General features: G+C 43.9%; 2 protein-coding genes and 2 long non-coding RNA genes across 11 annotated transcripts in view; 3 read left to right on the forward strand and 1 right to left on the reverse strand.

Annotated features, from left to right (window-relative positions):
• Window positions 1-1,880: 1,880 nt before the first annotated feature.
• On the reverse strand, window positions 1,881-22,265 carry LOC309505728 (uncharacterized protein). Of its 8 annotated transcripts, XM_082179194.1 has the most exons (12): window positions 22,203-22,265; window positions 9,075-9,118; window positions 6,274-6,490; window positions 5,790-5,901; window positions 5,602-5,699; window positions 5,100-5,150; window positions 4,774-4,896; window positions 3,254-3,310; window positions 3,063-3,095; window positions 2,942-2,971; window positions 2,733-2,771; window positions 1,887-2,616 (listed from the first exon to the last, which is right to left on the reverse strand). In XM_082179194.1, exons 3-12 carry the CDS (start codon window positions 6,404-6,406, stop codon window positions 2,567-2,569), a joined length of 726 nt encoding a protein of 241 aa, XP_082035320.1. In that variant the 5' UTR covers window positions 6,407-6,490; window positions 9,075-9,118; window positions 22,203-22,265; the 3' UTR covers window positions 1,887-2,566. The 8 variants fall into 8 exon arrangements, 4 of the variants coding, with proteins under 4 accessions (XP_082035320.1, XP_082035323.1, XP_082035322.1 ...); XR_014208562.1 differs by lacking the exons at window positions 9,075-9,118; window positions 22,203-22,265 and having other exon boundaries at window positions 1,881-2,012; window positions 2,133-2,616; window positions 6,274-6,599; XM_082179197.1 differs by lacking the exons at window positions 9,075-9,118; window positions 22,203-22,265 and having other exon boundaries at window positions 3,063-3,092; window positions 3,254-3,307; window positions 6,274-6,599.
• Window positions 10,066-12,040, forward strand: LOC309505754. The gene is made up of 3 exons (XR_014208574.1): window positions 10,066-10,292; window positions 10,496-10,580; window positions 11,043-12,040. It is a non-coding gene; the product is annotated as an uncharacterized lncRNA (long non-coding RNA).
• On the forward strand, window positions 12,794-15,850 carry LOC309506582 (uncharacterized protein; the record flags this gene model as incomplete). Its single annotated transcript, XM_082180424.1, has 3 exons — window positions 12,794-14,042; window positions 14,776-15,440; window positions 15,764-15,850. The coding sequence occupies 3 exons, from the start codon at window positions 12,794-12,796 to the stop codon at window positions 15,848-15,850; spliced, it is 2,001 nt and encodes a 666-aa protein (XP_082036550.1).
• The window catches only part of LOC309505757, a 42,177-nt gene continuing 37,785 nt past the window's right edge, over window positions 17,945-22,336 (forward strand). Inside the window, exon 1 of the long non-coding RNA XR_014208577.1 lies at window positions 17,945-19,007. This is a non-coding gene — a long non-coding RNA (uncharacterized lncRNA). The remainder of the gene's footprint in view (window positions 19,008-22,336) is intronic.

Consider the following 22,336-nt stretch of genomic DNA (forward strand, 5'->3'; position numbering starts at 1 on the left):
GCCATGAAAGGTGCGCCATTTGAGCCTTTACAGTCAATCGATTTGAAACACCTGTCTTTCAAGACGGTGTTTTTGCTGGCTCTCGCTTCAGAGAAGCGCATAGGGGATCTGCACGCGCTCTCTGTGAGCGCGGCGTGCATGGAGTTTGGTCCCAATGACTCAAAAGTTATACTCAAACCTAAGCACGGTTATGTTCCAAAATCCCTCAACACACCGTTTAGGGCGCAGGTTATCTCCCTGTCAGCCCTACCGGTCCCTGATGAGGAAAAAGACGCGAGCCTCCTTTGCCCAGTCAGGGCATTACGAGCTTATGTGTCTCGCTCGTCTGTTTTCAGACAGACGGAGCAGCTTTTTGTTTCGTTTAGCGGACGTTCTAAGGGACTAGCCGCGTCGAAACAGAGCCTATCCAGATGGATAGTTGATGCTATAGCGCTGGCATACGCCTCCAAGGGCATGCAGTGCCCATTGGGTGTCAGAGCGCACTCCACGAGAGGCATGGCCTCTTCGTGGGCCTGGTCAAGTGGGATTGCCTTGCAAGATATTTGTATGGCGGCAGGCTGGGCCTCCCCGTCTACATTTATAAGGTTTTATAACCTAGAGGTTCCCGCCCTGCAGGCCAGGCTGCTGTCGGTCTAAATTTACCAGTATTATCTGACCTGATGCGATCAGCTCAGAATGCTGCGTCTGCTGAGCACAGCTCAATGTTCGACAGTATAAAGCTGGGCAAACTGTGTAAGACCCACATTTCCCCATCAGTTCAGGCCGTACCCCGCCCTGTCTGTATGATGAAATTCGCGTCCCATCGACGCTGCTATATGTGGAAGAGTGAGGCTGCACCCCTCCCTCTTCCCGGACTCCCTGTGAGTTCCCTGAGTGATTGTGCACTATATGTACCCCGGGCTTTCGCCCTTGGCTCTTTGGTGTCAGATCTCAGCATGCACGGCGTTTTACATTGGGTCCCCTAGCGTAAGATATCTTACGCAGTACGAGAGACCTCTCGTAAGAGAACGTACTCGGTTACTAACGTAACCTCGGTTCTCTCTAGAAGAGGGAACGAGTACTGCGTATCTTGCCGTGCATGCACACGCTCTGGTTGCTTCGATGATGAAAAACCAGATAATAGCTGCCTGCGAGCGATATTTATAGGCCTAGACCACGCCCATTTCGGCGGGACGTGACGCAGCGGGCGCGAAGTGCCCTGATTGGGTCTGACGTCACGCCAGGCCTCGCTCGATAGGCTGCTGCAGTTGCCGCAGAGCAGCCAATAGGCGCGCGAGCTGCCTCGCCTATGTCTGCATTGCTGCTGCAACGCGTTTTGCATTATTACAAAATTAAGGATAATTTTTGGCTTCAATATCTTGCGGAAAAGGATTTTCCCCTAGCGTAAGATATCTTACGCAGTACTCGTTCCCTCTTCTAGAGAGAACCGAGGTTACGTTAGTAACCGAGTACGTTCTCATCTGATATGGTCTGTGCAATCAAATCAATAATATTGTTGAATATTAAGTGCCCCTAACTAAGCAAGCCAGAGACAACAGTGGCAAGGAACCCACACTCCATCAGGTGACAGAATGGAGAGAAAAAGAAACCTTAGGAGAAACCAGGCTTATGTATTAAATAATACAATTTATTATTTTGGTTTGTCATGCATTTTGGTACACAATCATTAAATTATGATGATCATTGAATGGTGCATTTTGTTTTTTTAAACTGACAGGAAGAATAAACATTAACCACATTTATTTTTTATTTTTACTATCTTGAAACTGCAATCAAATAAGTCAATGGGCGCCTCAGGCAATCGTTATATGAATAAACTAATACATTGGAATGAATAAAAAAAATATTCTATGAAATATCTCCAGGTGATTTTATAAATATTTTTGCTCATTTTTTATTTTCTTTCCAGCCCAGTTCATCTGAGAGGCCAGCTCATTAGTTACACTACAGGCCAGCATCCTCCTGATGCGTGCATCCACTGATGCTCCTCCCACTACAGCAAAACGGCCAACCTATTAAGTCAGGAAAATATTTGCATAGAACATGGATAGGTTACAAAAACAAAATCTCCTGTTAGAATTTTTTTTTTTTTTTTATGTGCATTTTGTGTTGAATGAAACACACTTGCTTACCATTGCATGTCTGGCATCTTCACTTTGAAGAATCTGCTCAGCTGCTTCTAACTCAGTCAAGTCTTTAAGAGGGAGTGAAAGAGGTAGTGGAGAAGATATTGGCAGTTGACGTCTCAGGAAACCCTGGACCTCTAGACGGAGGGCTTTAACTTCAGAAACTAGCTCTGCCAGTGTTTCTGCCATTTTAGAATTTGTAATGTCTTGAAAAAAACAACAAAAAAAACCACAATATGTCAACAACTGCTATGATACACAACCTTAATTTTTCATAACTCTTAGTACAGTCAGCTGGCAGCTGCTTTGAGCTGGTCCTGAAACCAGCTGCCATGCTTCACAACATACCTAACCAGCATATGCCATCTTTTTCAACAGGATCCATTTACAAAATCTAAGATTGTATTAACTTTAAGATATACATTTAGTAAATTCCTTAATTACTTGCCTTTAATTATCTGCCTTGGATCAGGAGATTCCATTCTCTGACCTATAATTAAAAAACAAACAAAAAATAAAATGAATAAGAACATTCAACACCTGTCGCAGAATTGGCAACACCAATTTCACAATTTGAAACACCAATTGGCAGAAATTAATTCTTACCATATGTGAGCGGACTTGGAAAATGTCCCTCTGATGGGCCTATAATAAGGGAAAAATTATGAGGGAAAAACATAGCCATTAGGTTGAACCAAACATTGTACTTTTGGTAATACAAAAGTAATAAAAACAGTAATATAAAAGTAAATCTATAATAGACAGATACAGGCAAAATTATCTCAAAAAGTCCGTAGATGTTCTTTTTAACTTACCAAAGGCACTCTGGTTTTCATACAGTGGGTCTAAATACAACAACAAATAATGGTTCTACAATATGCTGCTTATGTATGTGCATTCAACATTGTTTTTGCAAATAGTTAACATTATACATACTATAGTAATCTCCCATGCTGTGTGAAGGTGCTGCTGAAAAGCACACAGAGTTGATCAAAATGAGAATACCAGTAGCCTACTTTTGTAAAAGCTGAACAATGACATTTCTTGTTTATCCCTGTAAAGCTACAATCTGTATTTTATAAAGCTCAATATTAATAAAGGTGAGTTGACTACACAGCTATACATACAATTTCTTCCATTTTGTTGCATCTCATTGAAGGGCCAACAATCAACTTGCTCATCTGCTGAAAGGAGACATGTTAAGTGACACAAGGTCAGGTATTTATTAGCAATATTGCTTAATATTTGTTTAGTCAAGACAAATTTATATATAAAAGCAGTAAAGCACATTTAAAGGACAAGTTCGGTATTTTACACTTAAAGCCCTGTTTTCAGATCGTTTCTGATGAAATACAATGGTTAAGATTGAACTTTGGACAAATGCTGCTGGCCCGAGAATTTTAGGTTTTTGTGGTAGCACCCCCCCACCTCCACAATGGCTGCATAGGTGCACTGGAATAATCCTTCCTAAAACGCATTAACTTTCGTTTACAAAGACGTGAAACTCACCGAGTGGTCAGGGGTGTTCACTGATATGCTCACACAAAAATCGCTGCAAAAGATGCTTTCCAACAGGTTTTATCGTAGTTTTTGTCCAACTCCATTGACTTCTATAGGACGTGCTGTGAGACCGCAGCACCTTTACGGTATTACTCCGCCGCTTCTTCTTCTGCTTCTTCTGTGTATTCAATGAAATGCCGTGGTTTGCTTGCAATTGGCAAAGGTGCATTATCACCACCAACTGGGCTGGAGTGTCTATTATTCAAGCTCTCAACGGAAGAATGTACGGGTGTGACGCGTTTGGAAAAATAGGTCCACAGTTTTACAACGAATGGTAAAACACCTGTTTGAAAGCATCTTTTGCAGCGATTTGTGTGTGAGCATATCAGTGAACACCCCTGACCACTTGGTGAGTTTCACGTCTTTGTAAACGAACGATTTTTCCAGTGCACCTATGCAACCATTGTATAGGTGGGGGGGTGCTACCACAAAAACCTAAAATTCTCGGGACAGCAGCATTTGTCCAAATTTCAATCTTAACCATTGTATTTCATCAGAAACGATCTGAAAACAGGGCTTTAAGTGTAAAATACCGAACTTGTCCTTTAAAACAACAGTGCTGTACAAGCAAAATAGCAGAAACCATATCAAGCATGCGATTGGGTTGAGACTTGGGATTGTGAGCTGATTGTATCGTTACACCCCTAGTAGTTGCACCCCTTATTCACATACAACAAAGTCAGTAGCTAGCCATTTGCTAAACATTTCAGGATGCTTACATATAATGTAGCACTCCACATCTTGGTAAAGGAGCCCAAAATGAGTAACTGAATAGATGGTGATCTATAATGTTTTACATAAAGACCATATGCACTTTTTATCTAATGTTATCTAACAAACAGAATCTTATTATAAAGCGATTTTAATACTACCATTTTTTAACAGTGATATACACTTTAATATATGTAAATTTAATCTAAATTAAGCTTTTGTACTGAAATTGGTACAGAGAACCGTGGATTTTCACTGGTATTGGTACCAAATACTGAAATTTTGGTACTGTGACAACACTAAGTAGTACTATATCCACTTTAGTAGTAGTACTCATTTTAAGTCAAGTTCATCGTTTTAGATATCAGTAAGGTACCAGTGGGTAAAAGTTGATGAACACTGGGCTCATGGTGATGCACATCTTTCTCCAGGCTGAGGGCAGCTTTCACCTCAGAATGAAGAGGGCCACATTGGGCACCAACAGCAGAGAGTCCCTGAACTTGAGAGTCATCACAGTGAAAAAACACAAAATGCGATAATTAGAAGAGTTGATTAATTTAGTCAAGGCAGTCAAGATTTTTGCTTGACTATTTACTTGTTTTGCCTCAAAATAAACAAGCACAAATGGAAGTGTTATTTTAATGTACACAGGACACATTAGTATGAAACAATCTCATCCTGAAGTTACAATAGTTAGCCTACTGTTTCTTAAGGATTTCCCCATTCCACTGCTCGCACCAACAATTCCATGTCCTGTTGTAGAGGAAGGAGTTCATTATTGGAAGGAAGGAGTTAATTAGTGAACTATTAGTTGGTTAGTTGCAGAAAAAAAACACCCTTGTGGCAAAGTCACGAAGTCCGTGAGTGACATATCGATAATGACGGTTCTTTGTGGTAATGACAGTGTTTCGGGGCAAGAAATTCGATCACCCATACCTCAAATAAATATAAATAAAAATATAAACATGCAATTAGAGGCCTATAGCTTAAATGAACAACTACTAGTTGACTAAAAAAAAATGTCTCTACTGCAGCTCTACTGATTTTATAAATACACGAGACACCCAGAATTTTCAATCAATCATGTTACACCAGCATTTTCAAATTTCCTATATTCCTATATTGCAGGGTAAGTGGATCTGAATATACAGACTACAATAACAAACAAACAAACAAACAATAAATAAATAAACAAACAGGATACCTGGTATCTCAATTCTTGGAGCGTGAGCAAATTTCTTCCTTTTAACCTCAGTGCCTTCCTCCTCTGAGTCAACATCCTGACTATATATAGGGTTTGGTCTGAAACAAAGAATCAGACAGCATGATGGGCAGAATCGTAAATACAATTTGATCACCTTCTTTATTATTTGTCCATTTAAATAACATTACTTCGACTTTCGTCTTTGTCGACCATCGAACTCCTCATCTGACTGAATATCAGTTGTGTCACAGTTCTCTTTTAAATATCTCTGCAGGCTTCTTTGGGCTTCGTCATAAGTATCTGAAAGCATTCAAAAGACACCCTTAAGATAAAGTTGGGAGGGGGGCCTTCAAACTGTACCTCTCTTTAACTCCTGCTACTGCTTCTACTACTACTAAAAGTTGTATTTTTACTACTTTACTACTATATATTTTTTTTATTATCTATGTGTGTTTGTTGGTGTTTATGTTGGCTTGTTGAATGTATATAGGCCTATTGTTATATTGGGATAATTCTGTAGTGCTAGGGAACTGTCAACTTGTGTAAAAGTTGAATGAGAACGAAGATGAACAAAAATCGTATGGGTTTGGAACGACATGCGGGTGAGCAATTAATGACAATTTTGGGTGAACTATCCTGCTGAAATTCTGCATCAACAGGTTTTTTACTTACCACGACTAATTAAACGTCTCACTGGCTCATAAAAAGTCCATCCGTCACCTGGCTGGAGGTCATTTTTTACTGCAGCATGAATTTTTGGATCTCTCTTTAGTGGAGAATGGTGGCCATGATAATTTGTCACCATGAAGCCAGTTTTGGGGGACTATTTCAGTGCCACCATTTTTAAATTGAACAATGCACCATTGCTGCTTGTTTTCCATTTTGATACCTTGAGAAAAGAAAGCAAAGATGGCAAATGAAAAGATAGAAGATAAAATCCAAGAATGTTCTGCACTCAATTTAGCCTACTCTAACTGTCCAACTCATCCACACCATAAACCATACATTTACATTTATTCATTTAGCTGACGCTTATATCCGAAGCGACTTACAATTGCTATATATGTCAGAGGTCGCACGCCTCTGGAGCAACTAGGGGTAAAGTGTCTTGCTCAGGGACACATTGGTGTCTCACAGTGGATTCGAACCCGGGTCTCTCACACCAAAGGCATGTGTCTTATCCATTGCGCCACCACCACCCCCTACATATTTTCCATTAGTGTTCAACAACAATTCTGGAAAATATGGTTTATTAAAATAAAAATGCCCACGATTGTTAATTGACCATATTAACACCATAAAAGACCAATAATCACAAATGACAAAATAACAGGGTATTACCAACAGGAAAGCAACAATAAACCTCTACCTCACTTCATATGAAGCATAGGCATTGCAATGAAGCCATTTTTATCAGGATAGAGGACACATTTATTTTGGATGTATGCCAGTCTGCTTACACCAAGATTGTCATGCATCTGCCAGACCTTGTAACACCCTATGAATGAAGACATGCAGGGATATGAAAAGTATGACTCCTGATGTTTGAAATTTTGATATAGTACAAATATCTGTTCTTCCACCTTAACTATATTCTTAACAAGAGCAACTGCATCTCCGACCTGTATGCAGTTATCTCCTTCCTGTGTGGATAATGTAAATTTTGTAGTAACTTTTTTGTATTGTTCAGCTAAGCTAAACTGAGGAGGCAATGGGCCATCAAAATGGGGGCTATGTAAAGTGCACTCTTTGAATGGGACTGGGATGTGCACACATGGGATTTCAGATATTCTTTTTACTACCTGCTGCAATGGTAAATGTGGCTTACGTAACATGTGCTTGACCTGTCCTAGATAGTTCTCAAAAGGAAAACCAGACACATTATCCAGAGGCCCAAAACGCCTGTACTCATCTGCAAGGTGTATTACTTGGTGTATGGTGAACACAATTTCATTCCTGCCATAAAGCTCTCCAAAATGGTTCACAAAGGAGACAAGCATTTTATGAGACAAGTCAACCATGGCATCAGAGGTGCCAGGAGAGAGAAGAAAACACATCCCAATGGAAAACAACATGAAATTATCATACAGCTCACTTGGAATGCTGTTTTTGAGTACAATGGGCCCTGTGTACAACATGAATGAGCGAAGCTCAGTGGCTTTCCATCTATCAATCTCGGTCAGTGACCTGGGCTTACGGTTAAATTCAACAGGTGTGTAGGGACGGAGCATCATAAGTTTTGATGAAATTTCATTTATGGTTTGAGTAGATAATCGTGTGGCCAGTGAAGGTCCTCTTGTCCATATATACAGTAGCTTCCTAGTGACACCTAAACAGCAAAGGTGCATATAGTCTAATGGAAACATTGAGACCATTTTTACAATGCCACTTAAAGGAGAAAGCTTCTGTCTTAAGTGATGTTCATCATCAAGCATTGCATCAAAGTCTTCATCAGTTCGTGGTTTTGAATTTGTTTCAGGGTATGTCATCTTGTTTTTCCACTCCCCTACTTGGCAGCATTTGTCACACCCAGCATAACCATTGTGAGCCTTAGTATTCTTAACAAATGCACGAGCAGGTGCATCACACACAAATGAAGAGACAATGACTTGAAACTTTCTACCATTGTAAATTATGCCATTAGTCAGCAAGTGTGTCAAATCTTTAACAAAAATGCTTAAGTATTCAAACACACTTTTTGGCTTGCTAATTCCACAAAACAGACCAACAATAAACGGGGACATACTGTAATCACAATTGATTAAAGCTAGAATTGGCCAAAACTGAACCTTGGAGCTTCTAAAAAGAGGAAGCCCGTCAATATTGAATTGAAGCTTTAGTGAATGCAAATTTGCTGGCAAGGTCAAACATTTCAGACGGGACAGCAGTCCCTTTGCCAAGCCAAAGTGGTAGTATTCTCCTCCCTCCATTTTGGTAGTAGGAACATCAACTTGACTCCTAAGGACTGTCCTTGCATCTTTTGGGAGTTGGGGGTGAAAAACCCTCAGAATACTCAGAAGTGCTGTTAATGAAACAAGTGACAGAGAAAGTTGTGGCCCAATATCTCAAACTCCGTAAGAGAAACTCATCTGTTGGAGTATCATTGCCTTCACTTTCGCAATCATCATCTGACTCACTAGCTACTGAATTGTGAGGACTGTCAACTAGAAATGAATCTAAACCCGTGCAATTAATGATCTGGGATCCTGGCATTTCAGCAAACTCATCTGAAACGGGACCTGCAAACTCTGAGTTATCACATACATAACCAGACTCCTCGGCAGCCAAAACAGAATGCTCGCTCGCAATAGGATCTTCAATAACATCTTGTTTCTGTCTGACAGTCTCCTGAAACTCCCGCAAAATGTCAGACTCTGCTGACTGTACTATTCTTCTCAAGTGTCGCCTCTTAGACCAACGAGAGGACATTCTGCAAATGGTGCGTTGTCTAGTAAAAAAAATGGCAGGCTTACTACAAAGAGACTTTTTGTCTGGAAGAGAAATCAGCTTTGGAACACTGTAAGAGAAAAAAAAAAGGATCATTAAAAAAATACATACAATTTTTTTATTTTAAAGTGAACTAATCCTTTTATTTAGCACTTACTTGAAAATTTCATACAAACAAATATTTTTAACTTGGTATTTTATTTGTTTATTTAAAGATGTATCTAACATCATATCTAAAATCAAAGTAATGAATGACAATTTTACACTTTGGAACATTATTTCTCCTATTCATGGGTTTCATCAGGTCCCTTTCCACAGGTGTATTAATCAAGCACAATGCAGTCTGCATTCATAATCTAGGTGCTTGATTTCATACACCTGTGGAAAGGGACCTGATGAAACCCAAGAATATTGTGACATTTTATTTTCACAAATGTTATTTGAAATATTAAAGTAACATTAGACAGTTTAACGTTACTTGCATTTATCATGTTCTGTATCCTACAAAACAATGCAACTAAACAATTAAATTACTCTTCAAATATCTTTTTTCCAAAGGTGGTTTCTGTAATTTTACTGTCGTTTTCTTTCATGCGCGGATGTAAGTTCAAGTGTCTGTTTTTTTTTAAATACTTTTGTTTTTAGTTAGTGATCCTATTCACAACTTTCCCGAACTCTGACCTTTCCCATGATCGCTATGGCAACGTAGAACAACGCGTCCTCGCGTTCACGCACATTAAAACACGGGAGCGGAGATGAGTTGCCATGGAAACGGCGCAGCACCGCACTACTGCAACTGTCAGCAAAACTCGTCTCTTATGGCGGCATTATAATGTCAATAATCGCGAGAGGAAATGAGATCCGCGCGCGCACAAGCGAAAGCCGCACGCGCGCACATTACTTTTGCGCGCAGAATTTTTCTGCTCGCGCGAGCAGGATTGTAACCCGCGAGGAGAAAACTGTGCTTTGAGCGCGCGCAGAATCCCATGTACATCTCATCCCATCATCCATCTCTGCTGCTCGCGAAACTTTAACCTGCTCGCTCGCTCGCGGTTAATCTTTTTGGCAGTAGGTGGGCGGATCCAGTCGGCATCATTTCACTACACATGATTGGTTACAGTTCCTGTCCTCTGTGATTGGCTGTACCATTTCGCTGTGTGCCAACCGCCAATAAAATCCCATGAAGAAGAGCGGCGGCGCAGTAGAAGTAGAGCCAGGACAGGGGCATGGCTGACCATCAGGAGGTAAGTTACGTAACGTTATGTCTTACAGTGCACAATATTCTGTGCATATTGGGTATAACACAGCTTATCATTTCCTTAGCTTGACATTCAGTTAAATATTTTACTAGCTTACCTTACATTGCCGCCGCTATCTGCCGGCAGCATGTTGTAGACTTGACGTAAGCTAACGTTAGCTTTTTTTGTTGTTTATGTCTGTATAACAGGCACAGTTACAAAACGCTGCCAGGCGGGTGGTAGCCTTGTTAAGGAGTGCCCTGGATAATGAAGCTGAACCATCTTCACAAAACCGTAAGTGTGCTGTTAACATTGTTTAAGATTATTTAGCTGTGTGTCATTACTTAAGATACCGTTTTATTGTTTATAATGGCTGCACAGTAAATAACAACAAAACATAATATCAACGTGACCACTGAAACCTTTACAAACCTTATTATTTTCAGGTCATGTGACTATTTATCATGTCCAGACGTAATTTTAACTGTTTCACGGGTAATTTTTTAAACTGAGTTTTCCCACTTGCTATAAAAATGAACTGCCCACATAATAATACCTAAAAAAAACAAAAACAATTGAATGCATGGTCCAAATACACTTTACAAGATGAAACACAGAAGACCTGATGGTCATTGTAAAAACACTTCAGTTAACTTCAGGGTCTTCATGAATTGGATCCTAAGATCCAAAAATTAATGTTATTTAAGCGCTTCTTAAATACCCTGTTTTTCTTACACATTTCCGTTAACTTCTCAGTCTCCCAGGCCTATTCAAATGTGGAAAAGACTTCAGGATGGACCAGGGAGACAGATGCAAACAGCGGACGAGCTTGAGAGAGATTGAGAAACAGGAGAGGACTGTCATTTGCCTACTGGACAGGCCCATCACCTCAACAGGGAGATGGATTTATGCTTCAAATTGAATTTGACCATCATTGTGGAGTGCACTACATCACATGTGCATCATTCCTGTGTTTTCAAGATTAGAATACTCCGGTGCTCAAAGTGAGAAATGGAAATAAAAAGAAATGAAATCTCCACAATGTCAGTTTCTTATTCTAATATGTTGAATAGTAAACCATAAAGAAAAGACACTTTCTGACAAACTTGAGAAGCTTTAGTATTTCCCTTTTATGCAATTATATCAATACACTCCACTGCATCTTATAATAATCATGTATACACAACATATCTTCAGATGTTGATTTTGAATGTTTGTGACTGAAGGATGAAGTGTTCACTTTATGGTTTGAGAAAATTCTTACTCCTACTTAAAAAAAATTACGCACTCTCAGATAAACAACATGTTCCCCAAGCTCATGAAAAGTTGGCTTTGTAGAGATACATGCTTCTCAAAGGACAGTGATATTAAGAACAAGATCTTTACCAATATGATGCATTGCTGTAGATTAAACTACCCAACAGTATGAGCTCAAACATCTACAGCAGTAAAATGCAACATACACATCAATGCAGCAGTCTTCTTAAACCAGAATCATCAGATATAATGGTTTCACACTAGCTATGTTTCCATCCACACGTTTTTATCCGCATTTAGTGATATCGAATGAAAAATGCCTTATGGAAACAGTAAAATTCGATTGAATTTCATGAATATCGACTCAAATGAGTTATTTTCAGGTCATGTGACTATTTATCACGTCCAGACGTAATTTGAACTGTTTCACGGGTATTTTTAAAAAATGAGTTTTCCCCCTTGCTATAAAAATAAACTGCCCAGATAATAATACCTCAAAAAAACAATTGAATGCATGGTCCAAATACACTTTACAAGATACACAACCGCGAGTGAGCGAGCAGGTTAAAGTTTCGCGAGCAGCAGAGATGGATGATGGGATGAGATGTACATGGGATTCTGCGCGCGCTCAAAGCACAGTTCTCTTACGAGAGGTTCTCTCGTATTGCGTAAGTTTAGCTTACGCTACGGGTAAAGTCATCTTTTCTCGAGATATGAAGCAAAAAAATTATCCTTAATTTTTATATCTTGTCAACGCAGTGCGGCAGCAAGCAGACCTAGAGCAGGCAATCTAGCGTGCTCATAGGCTGCTCTGCGGCAACTGCAGCAGCCTATCACTGAGCCCTTGGCGTGACGTCACGCCCAATGAGCGCGAGCAGCGCGCCTACGCGTCACGGCCCGAGGCGGGGCGTGGCAGAGGGTATAAATATGGGCTGAGAGGCTGCTTTCACTGATTTTTGTCTTTTCAGCGAAGCTCTAGGCATCGCTGATCTCTGAGGAAGCCGCCGTTGAAACCAGCGCCTTGCAAGCCGAGGATTCTGCCTGAGGAAGCCGGCCGCCTTCGCCGCCTTCAGCTATCCCTGCCTGCTTCGCTATCCGGCGAATATATCCTTTTCACTATGCATTGTATTTCATGTAAAGCTCCGCTCAGCGACAGAGACCGCCATGTTATCTGCACTCTCTGCCTGGGACCGGACCACGCCGCCCTCGCCCTCGCGGCGGGCGGCTGTGAACTGTGCGAAGAACTGCCGATGTCGACCCTGCGGGCTCGACTCGCCTTGTTCGACGCTCCAGCTGTCTCTCCGTCTGCCTCCACCGGGCCGCGCAAGAAGAAGCGCCGCTCTCAGAGGCCACCGGAACCCGCAGCAGCAGCTGAGCGCTCGCCGGAGCCCCTCCCGCGAGCCTCGCTATCTCCATCTCCTCCCCCCCTTCCCGAGGCACCGCGGCCGGCCTTCGCCCACACTGCCGTCGCCTCGGGGGATGAAGCGGACGACGCTGTTTTAACGGACAGCTGCTCTTTCCTGGCCTCGGACAGCGAGGAGTGGTCTGGATCTCTCCGCTCCACCTCCTCTGCACAGGAGTCTAGCCGGTCCCGCGCCAGTGTCGACGCGGAACTTCTCCGCCTCCTCACCAAAGCGGTTGAACAATTGGGACTCGACTGGTCCCCACCGAGGGCGCCCGCGCCTAACCGACTCGACGGGTGTTTTCTGCCTAGCCGCCGCCCAGCGCCTGCCTCTAGGTCAGCACCCTTCCTGCCTGAGCTCCACGCTGAGCTCTCTAAGTCGTGGAACGCCCCATTCTCCGCTAGACTCCGCTCACCGGTCTCCTCGACCCTCTCCCAAGTGGACGGGGCCGTCGAGAAGGGATATACACAAATTCCCCCGGTGGAAGATGCTGTGGCAACGCACCTTTGCCCGCCATCCGCGAGATGGCGCTCAAAGTCTGCCCTGCCGTCCAAGGCCTGCAGGACCACATCGGCACTCGTAGGCCGCGCCTTCTCCGCCGCCGGCCAGGCTGCTTCCGCCCTGCATTCTATGGCTGTGCTCCAGATCCTCCAGGCCGATCTCCTCCGCGAGCTGGACGAGAAAGGCCCGGATCACGCCGTTCTCACGGACCTGCGTAGCGCGACGGACCTCTCCCTTCGCGCCACAAAGTCCGCTGCACAAGCCATCGGTAGATCTATGGCCTCGCTCACCGTCACCGAAAGGCACCTTTGGTTGACGCTGGCGGATATGAGCGAATCCGAGCGTTCCGTGTTTCTCAACGCACCGCTCTCTCCCACCGGCCTGTTCGGCCCAGCGGTCGCCGGGATCGTCGATCGCTTCTCGAAGGTGCAGAAGGCGTCGCAGGCGATGAATCTCTTCCTGCCCCGCCGCTCGAGCTCTTCTGCAGGCCGCTCTCAGAATCAGCCTCCTGCACGGAGCTCGTCTCAGCGCTCTGCCCAGCCTCCGTCTTCGCAGCGACGACAGGGCGGCCGCCCTAGATCGCGCTCAACCAGCCGTCACAGACCACCTCCCCCCCGGGGACCCCGGCCCAAGGTGACGCTCAAGCCTGAGCCCGCGAAGTCCTCCTAGCGGCTGCAAGGAGGAAAAGATGGCTGAGTCCCGCTGCGGCCGGACCGCCATCAAAGCGCCCAGCTCTGTCAGTCCCCTTAGAAAAGGCTTACATCGCAGCCAACGAGCCAGTAATACAACTCTCTCGCCTGCACACAAACGCCGTTTTCACGGCGACCCAGAGAAATCTCATAAAGAGTATGGTTTCGGGTTTTCCGGCTCACGCCGAAGGTGTCATGAGTGTAGAATATGTGCCCACGCCCCAGTGCTCACCACTACACGCAAACACGATCTCCCCGGTAACGCTCACAGAGCGCACTCTCATAAAGCGGGCACGCGCCACTCGAGTGCTAAAGGTAGAGAATGTGCCCACTCTTCCGTGCCCACACCTACCCACTGCCCGCTCTGTCACACAGTTATCCCGGGATGCAGATCCTCTAAAGCTCCCTTACACTGGCCGTGTTGCATATGTAAGCCCTGTGCCCGCTCACGAGCGCGCGCACTTACTAACAAACACGTTAAACCTAATGCCGCTCTCGCGCCACGGGTTTCTAGCATCAAAATGTGCCCCGTCCCCAGTGACCGAGCCGTTATGTGCTGTACAGCCAGTCACCATTGTTCGCGAGCCCCCGTATTCGAGCACCGGCAGCGCGCGCGCCACCCCGTCCTCTCTGATAGAGGTTCCCCATCCCGCCCAGCGCGGCGATCCGAACCCAGAGATCATTCGACCCCTAGCAACGTGTGCGAAAGCATGGCAAGCTATCCAGGGCGTGTCAGAATGGGTGCTGAATACTATAATGCACGGCTATTCGCTTCAATTCGCTCGCCGTCCACCGCGCTTTTTAGCACGGACAGAGACGAGAGTGAATACAGAAGTAGCGCATCTGCTTCAGGCAGAAATAGCAAAGCTGCTGCACAAAGGGGCTATAGAACAGGTGCATCCTTCTCAGAGCGAGTCGGGCTTTTACAGCCGTTATTTCCTCGTACCCAAGAAGGACGGAGCGCTGAGACCTATTTTAGATCTGAGACATTTGAACAAAGCTCTCATGAGACGGCCGTTCAAAATGATCACAACCAGACAAATCCTCGCGCAAATTCGCCCGGGAGACTGGTTTATCTCTCTCGATCTAAAGGACGCATATTTTCAGATTCAGATAATACCCCGTCACAGGCCATTCTTGAGATTCGCCTTCGACGGTCGGGTATATCAGTACACCGTCCTGCCGTTCGGTCTATCTTTAGCACCCCGTACATTTACGAAGTGCATGGACGCGGCTCTCTCTCCCCTGAGGAGACAAGGAATGCGGATACTGAATTATCTGGACGACTGGCTAGTCCTCGCGCAGTCAGAGGCAGAGCTTTTGTCTCACAGAACAGCGCTTCTCAGCCATCTGGAATGCTTGGGTCTCTCGGTCAACTGGACCAAGAGCTCATTACTGCCCCGCCAGTCGACTTCCTTTCTCGGAATAGAACTGGACTCGGTGGCTATGACGTCCAGATTGTCAGAGCAGCGCGCGCGCCGCATTCGACATCTCGCCGCGTCTTTCCAGACGGGCAGTCAGGTTCCGCTGAGGACATTTCAGCGAGTCCTGGGGCATATGGCCTCAGCTGCAGCAGTGCTCCAGCTGGACTTACTGCGCATGCGCCCGCTTCAACGCTGGCTGAAAGCGCGAGTGCCTCACCGAGCCTGGACGGCCGGCCGCTTACGAGTCAGAGTGGATCATGGCTGTGTTTCAGCCCTGCAGCCCTGGCTAGCAGCCGAATGGTATCGCACGGGAGTGACGATGGGAGTTGTCTCGCACCGGAAAGTTGTCTCGACAGATGCGTCCAACCTAGGTTGGGGAGCGCTATTAGAGGGCAGACCGGTCTATGGCCCTTGGTCAGACCAGGAGAGTCACCTTCATATAAACTGTCTAGAGATGCTGGCGGTCGAGAAAGCGCTCAAGCACTTCCTCCCATACCTACAGGGCCACCATGTACTAGTCCGCACGGACAACATGTCAGTGGTAGCCTATGTGAACCGTCAGGGCGGTGTCAGATCCAAAACACTCTGCGCCCTGGCGGAACGCCTCCTTGTGTGGGCTCAGCACTCACTGCGCTCGCTGAGAGCCGCGCATGTGCCGGGTCTCCTGAACGAGGGTCCAGACAGACTGTCCAGGGACAATGTTCCCCTGGGGGAGTGGTCTTTGCATCCCCAAACAGTCCAGTCACTGTGGCGCCGTTTCGGCAGAGCGGAAGTCGACCTCTTTGCGTCAAAAGACAACGCGCACTGCCCACGGTTCTTTTCCAAGAGCGAGGACGCGCTGGCCCAAACCTGGCCCAGCGGCCCGCTTTACGCTTTTCCCCCTGTCTCTCTGCTGCCACAAGTCATCGGGAGAATCAGGGAAGCGCGCCACACGGTGCTCCTCATAGCCCCGTATTGGGAGAATCAAACGTGGTTCCCAGATCTAATACGGCTGGCGGACACACCCCCCTGGCCGATACCGGTGAGAAGAGACCTTCTCTCTCAAGCCCGCGGCTCGATCTGGCATCCTCATCCGGAGCGCTGGTCTCTGCATGTATGGATAGTCAACGGATACCCGTTGACTTGCCAATAGGGGTTGTGAACACGATCACACAGTCTAGAGCTCCCTCTACAAGACGGCTCTACACATCTAAATGGTCTGTGTTTAATAAATGGTGCACCGCCCAAGGGCTGGATCCACAAACATGTGAGGTGTCGCGTGTGCTTTGTTTCCTCCAAGAGCTGTTGGACATGGGCAGGTCCCCCTCCACGCTCAAAGTATATGTTGCGGCCATATCAGCTTTTTCCGACTCGGCGCTGGGCCGCGCATTAGGGAGGAATGAGTTCATTATCCGCTTCCTTAGAGGAGCTAGGAGGATGAACCCCCCGCGACCCCCCTCGGTTCCTATTTGGGATCTTTCCCTGGTCTTAGAGGCCATGAAAGCGCATCCCTTTGAACCCATGGAAACTGTGGATATGAAATACCTCACGCTCAAAACCGTTTTTCTGATAGCCCTGTCTTCAGTCAAACGTGTGGGTGACCTGCATGCGTTATCAGTTAACGCGGCATGTCTCGAGTTCGGACCTAATGACTCTAAAGTCATTCTCAAACCGAGACACGGTTATGTCCCCAAAGTGTTGGGCACACCCTTCAGAGCACAGGTCATTTCTCTCTCAGCTTTGCCGGCTACCGGCAGCGAAGTTGACAGTAATCTCCTTTGCCCTGTCAGAGCGCTGAGAAATTACATTACGCGCTCCGCCGCCATGAGGCGCTCGGAGCAGCTTTTCGTTTCGTTTGGTGGGCGCACCAAGGGTCTCGCCGCCTCGAAACACACTCTGTCCAGATGGATAGTGGACGCTATTGCAGCTGCTTATGCGTCTAAAGACCTGCAATGCCCTTTGGGCATCAGAGCCCACTCTACTAGAGGCATGGCCTCGTCATGGGCTTGGTCTAGCGGAATTTCTATTCATGACATTTGTACGGCGGCGGGCTGGGCCTCCCCGTCTACATTTGTTAGATTTTACAATCTAGAAGTTCCCGCCCTGCAGGCTAAACTTTTATCAGTCTAAATCTCGCGTAGGCCGGCCCACTTCTGTGCGCGGGCTACTGCTGTTTGATTTAGCCCTCCTGGTTGAGCTGTACAATATAAGGGTTGGTTAGTCAGACCGGCCGCGCCGTTCTGTTCCCCCTACTATGTGCTTATGTACTTGCGCTAGCCATATCATTGGCCGCCTGGCTCACACTCTCGTGTTCCCCGGGCTTCCCTGGGGCCCGCCTCGGGCCGTGACGCGTAGGCGCGCTGCTCGCGCTCATTGGGCGTGACGCATTGTGAGAATGTATAGTATTCAAATATAAAAATGCTGACTTGTTAGGTCATGTTTTCTCATTAAAATCAGACGATTTCCTATTAATTCAATATAATGTAAGGGAATAACTCTAGAATAACCTTCCTGATGTTTGGGGCCCAGAAACATGATCCTAATTTAAATCTAGATTAAAGACACATCTCTGTAGCCAAGCATTCAATTTACACATCTCATAATCTTGTTCTACAGTTAATATGTGATGAAATAATAAAAAGTGCACATGATCATCTTTCGCCTGAAATAATATGACAGCAGCAATGCTAATCTTTCTCCTGTTGCTTCCCTGTTTCTATCTCAGGATGCTCAGCAAGTTCACTAGAGATTACAGCAGCTCTAGTGTGGATCCAGCCTAACTTGTGAAGACTTCTAATGACACCAACACTCACGAAGACTTCAGATGATGGCAACTACTGCCAGATATTATCCTTATATTGCATTGGCCTGGTTTCACACACAGGGCTTAGATTAAGCCAGGATTAGGCCTTAGTTAAATTAGGATATTTAAGTAGCTTTTTAAAATGTACTTTAGAAAAAAAAAGTAAAAAAAAAAAACATTACTGGTGTGAATCTTGAGACAAAACAATGGCACTGAAATATTTTAAGATATGTCAGTGCAAGTTGCTTCCAGTTAAGACAGTTCAAACATGCATTTTAGTCTGGGACTATCTTAAGCCTTTTCTGTGAAACCGGGGAAGGTAAGGGAAGGTTTGCATGACAGTTTTGCTGACAAATAAACAGGAATATCTCAGTACACGTAACTCAGAAAAAGAGTAAACATTGTAAGAATAGTGGGTTGAAAATTTGCAAACTTACCCTTTAAAAATGTTGAAGCATAGCAATTAGGACTTTAAACTCATGACTTGGATTATTTTATGGACATTACTTTGTTGCCAGAAGATGCTCTCCAGTGAGTAGCTGTCGCCTCTGGCTGATTAAAGGATATTTTGCGATTGTATAACCTTGAACATGCATTTTTTGTAAAGCTGCTATGAAACGATTTGTATTGTGAAAAGCACTATATGGTTTTACTATGGTACAACTGTACCATTAACATTTTATTTTTTTCAAACCAAGGTTCAACTAGTAATATTGCTGTAAAATTATGGTAATCATGACTATAACCATGTTTTTAAACCTTGGTTGTTGTGAAACCATGGTTCATTTTGTTAGCAACTATGGTTTTACTGCAAATGCTGTGGTAAAACCATGGTTAATTTTCATAAGGGTGCAAATTATCCTATAATGTACTTGACTAATAGTCACATTGGATAAAATAATCTGATAAATGTAATGCAAATGTATCCATTTCATCTGTTCACTGAAAATGTATTTAATAAAAAATACATTTGCAACTGCTATTGAGACTGGTGAACATTGCTTATTTTTTATCCATTATAGTGAATTTTTGTTAGCATGATTACCTTATTATAAACTGTGGACCGACCGTGGTCCGCCAGAAAGCACTTATTATAAACCAGAGGCAAGATATTGGACCACCGTCGGGAAAGCAGAGGCTGCCGCTGGAGGTCCGCTAGAATAACCATGAGCAAAACGCCAGTGGGCCGCCACTGGCCAGCTGGAATCATGTTAGCTGGCACATATGTATGTGCCGAATGTCTGACTCACTCTATGTCTCCCGATGCATCCTATCATGGTGTTCACTTTTCATAATCAACATAGATGGAAAACATAACATTATAATATTTGAACAAATATGACACTAAATGCTCTTATTTAATGGCTACAACAAATATAGGCCTACATACTCTCTATTTAAATAAATAAATTGTTTAAATTTTACAAATTTGTACAAAGTTAATTCTCGAATTAATTTTCAAATTATTGAAAACAATAAACATACCACTTGCAAAAAATATATACAGTTGTACTGCAGTTTTCCCTAAACAAGAAGCACTCTTTCTGCGTAGAGGGTCTGTTTATGTTGGAAACAGCTCCCATTCATAAAATCCTGCAGTTTTCGCGTGTTGTTTGTGCACCCGACAACGGTACACGTTGAGCCACAAGGAGCCATTGCTTAATCTGTCAGCATTAGGCTACTACTTGTCAGTAATCAGTTCGCGACGCGAGTATCCCTTGTGTGCTAGCTTCATTAAGCGTTAGGCTAAACCGGAACTGAGATACCGTCAACAGGAAGTATTGAGTGTCATGGCGACGCCCAATAAGACTCGCAGGAAAGTTGTGAAACGGTGGGTTTTTTTTTTTTTTTTTTGGGATTTAAGGGTTAGTTCGCTCTAGAATGAAAATTAACAATTTACCCACTGTTGGTTTTACCCACGATGACGTTTGGCAAAAGACAAATTGAAATTCAGTAACGTCATGATTGACACCTGTGATTGACAGGTTCTCTGAGCGAAATAGTCACTGAAGCACAACGGACTTTTTTTTCAGGATCTTTGGAGGACTGAGCTGATTGTATTTATTTTATTTTAACAAGCCTCTTGTCATACTGCAATCAACAGACATCAAAAAATTGGAGCAGAATGGAGGAACTGAGCAGAGGCCACTTAAAAAAAGTGCAGGGAGAGAGGACGGGCAGAAGTGTCGCACGGACAAGTGGATCGCCGTCAGCGCCATGAGGGCGGGGATTGATTTTGCGGCTTTAAAGGCACAATATGTATTTTTTTTTATTTAAAAATATAAAAAATCACTATATCTATGTTATATATTTTTTAAAGTTGTGTATTTACATTATCCCGACAGTTCCAATTAACTTCTAAATCCAGAGAAATTAATATTTTAATTCGAAGACACGGACCGTGTCTTTATTTCCGTTTTGTCGCCGTCAATGCCGTCATATCCGTGTTGTCTCTGGTTTCCGCTCGTACTGCCATGGCAACCAGAGCTATGAACCAGAGCCCTCTGATAGTAACCAAACTGACGCGGACAACTGTGTAGTTCGCAATGTCTATTTGCACGCTGTTGTTGTTTCGTTCAAACATTATGGACCATGGCAAGCAGACTTTGGATAAAAAAGGAGAACTAAACCGAGAATCAATATCAGCGCGGTGTTTTCGAGATGTCGAGAGCTCCCATAGACACTATATAAACGAGAGCTCCACGTCCGAGACTTCGACAACTCCTGCATGTACTTTATTAAACAGGTGAGCACATTTACATAAAACTAATCAAGGTTATATAGTTCAACAATGATAAAATGTTAGAATATGATCTGTATGTTATTCTAATGTTGATCTAGCTAGCTTACTGCTAGTCCCATACAGACAAACTAACGTTAACACATACATTTCAACACATTCAAATGCAGTTTAGAGTGATAGTGTAATGTTAGAGCAAGTGAAACAGCGCTGCGTTACCTCTCAAGTTTAATTTGTCTAATAAACTGACCTGTGAGTAGTAATTCTGCGTGTAGTTCGGTAGAATGAGATGTCCATATTCCTTTTATATCCGCGGGACTCGCATCGCGTTTGGAGCTGATAGCTGTCTCTTAGCAATCACGAACTGCTTCATATCACAGTCATGATAAAAGCATCGATGTATTCAGTAATCCATATACATTATTAGATCGGTCGGCTTGACGTTGACGACAAAATCCATAATTCATAGCAAATGTTGCGTCATCAATCTACGCCTTTGTTATTGTAAATAGGTTAGCGACCCCTAGTGGAGAAAAAATCCCATATTGTGCCTTTAATTCCTGCTCACTGGGCAGACTCAAGTCAGAAGATGTCAATCGATGGCGGCTTGGCGCCGTCCATCTTTTTTACAATTCATTTTGTAAATTATATTTTACCAAAATATACGGACGTCTCGTCTTTGACCCTATTACAGCTGTTATTCCTCTATATTTTTACCCCTTTTAGGAAGTCGTGGAAACGCTATATCATCATGGATAAAATAAATAAATAGCTACCGTTAGCTATTATTGGAATACAAAAAATGATATTAGCCATCGTCTCCCATTTGCGTGACATGAACTCCCGCTTCTTTGCGCCTTTTTTGACTTAAGGGTCAGTTCGCCCTAGAATGAAAATTAACAATTTACCCACTGTTGGTTTTAACCACGATTACGTTTGGTAAAAGACCAATTGAAATTAAATAAATTATTAGGGAAAATCCCGGCCGTTGGTTTATGTTCATGTTACTAAATTTAACATAGCAGTTCATTCCGACTCACCCAGGAAAAGCAAACAAGTTGTAATAAATACAGATAAATAAAAATGAGAATGAAAGATTAGAGATTTAAGATTAACTTACCTCTAGAAATCACTCTGTCGTTGCTCGAATGCTTCGTCTGTCTATCTGTTTTCGCGCTTGAAATCAGGGCTGCGTTCAGCCCCGGCAAAACGTTGCACAACGTTTTTTAAACAGAAACAGTGATGCGTTGAACA

This window comes from Leuciscus leuciscus, assembly GCF_965113295.1.
Source record: "Leuciscus leuciscus genome assembly, chromosome: 9".
In the NCBI taxonomy this organism is placed as follows: Eukaryota; Metazoa; Chordata; class Actinopteri; order Cypriniformes; family Leuciscidae; genus Leuciscus; species Leuciscus leuciscus.

Excerpts from the sequence above, each read along its gene's own strand:
- LOC309505728 (XM_082179194.1), bottom strand. The coding sequence starts at position 6,406 with ATGGTGACAAATTATCATGGCCACCATTCTCCACTAAAGAGAGATCCA. Across the intron at positions 5,700-5,789 it reads CGACAAAGACGAAAGTCGAA|ACCAAACCCTATATATAGTC; the intron begins GTAATGTTATTT and ends TCTTTGTTTCAG. Across the intron at positions 2,772-2,941 it reads TGAAAACCAGAGTGCCTTTG|GCCCATCAGAGGGACATTTT; the intron begins GTAAGTTAAAAA and ends CCCTTATTATAG.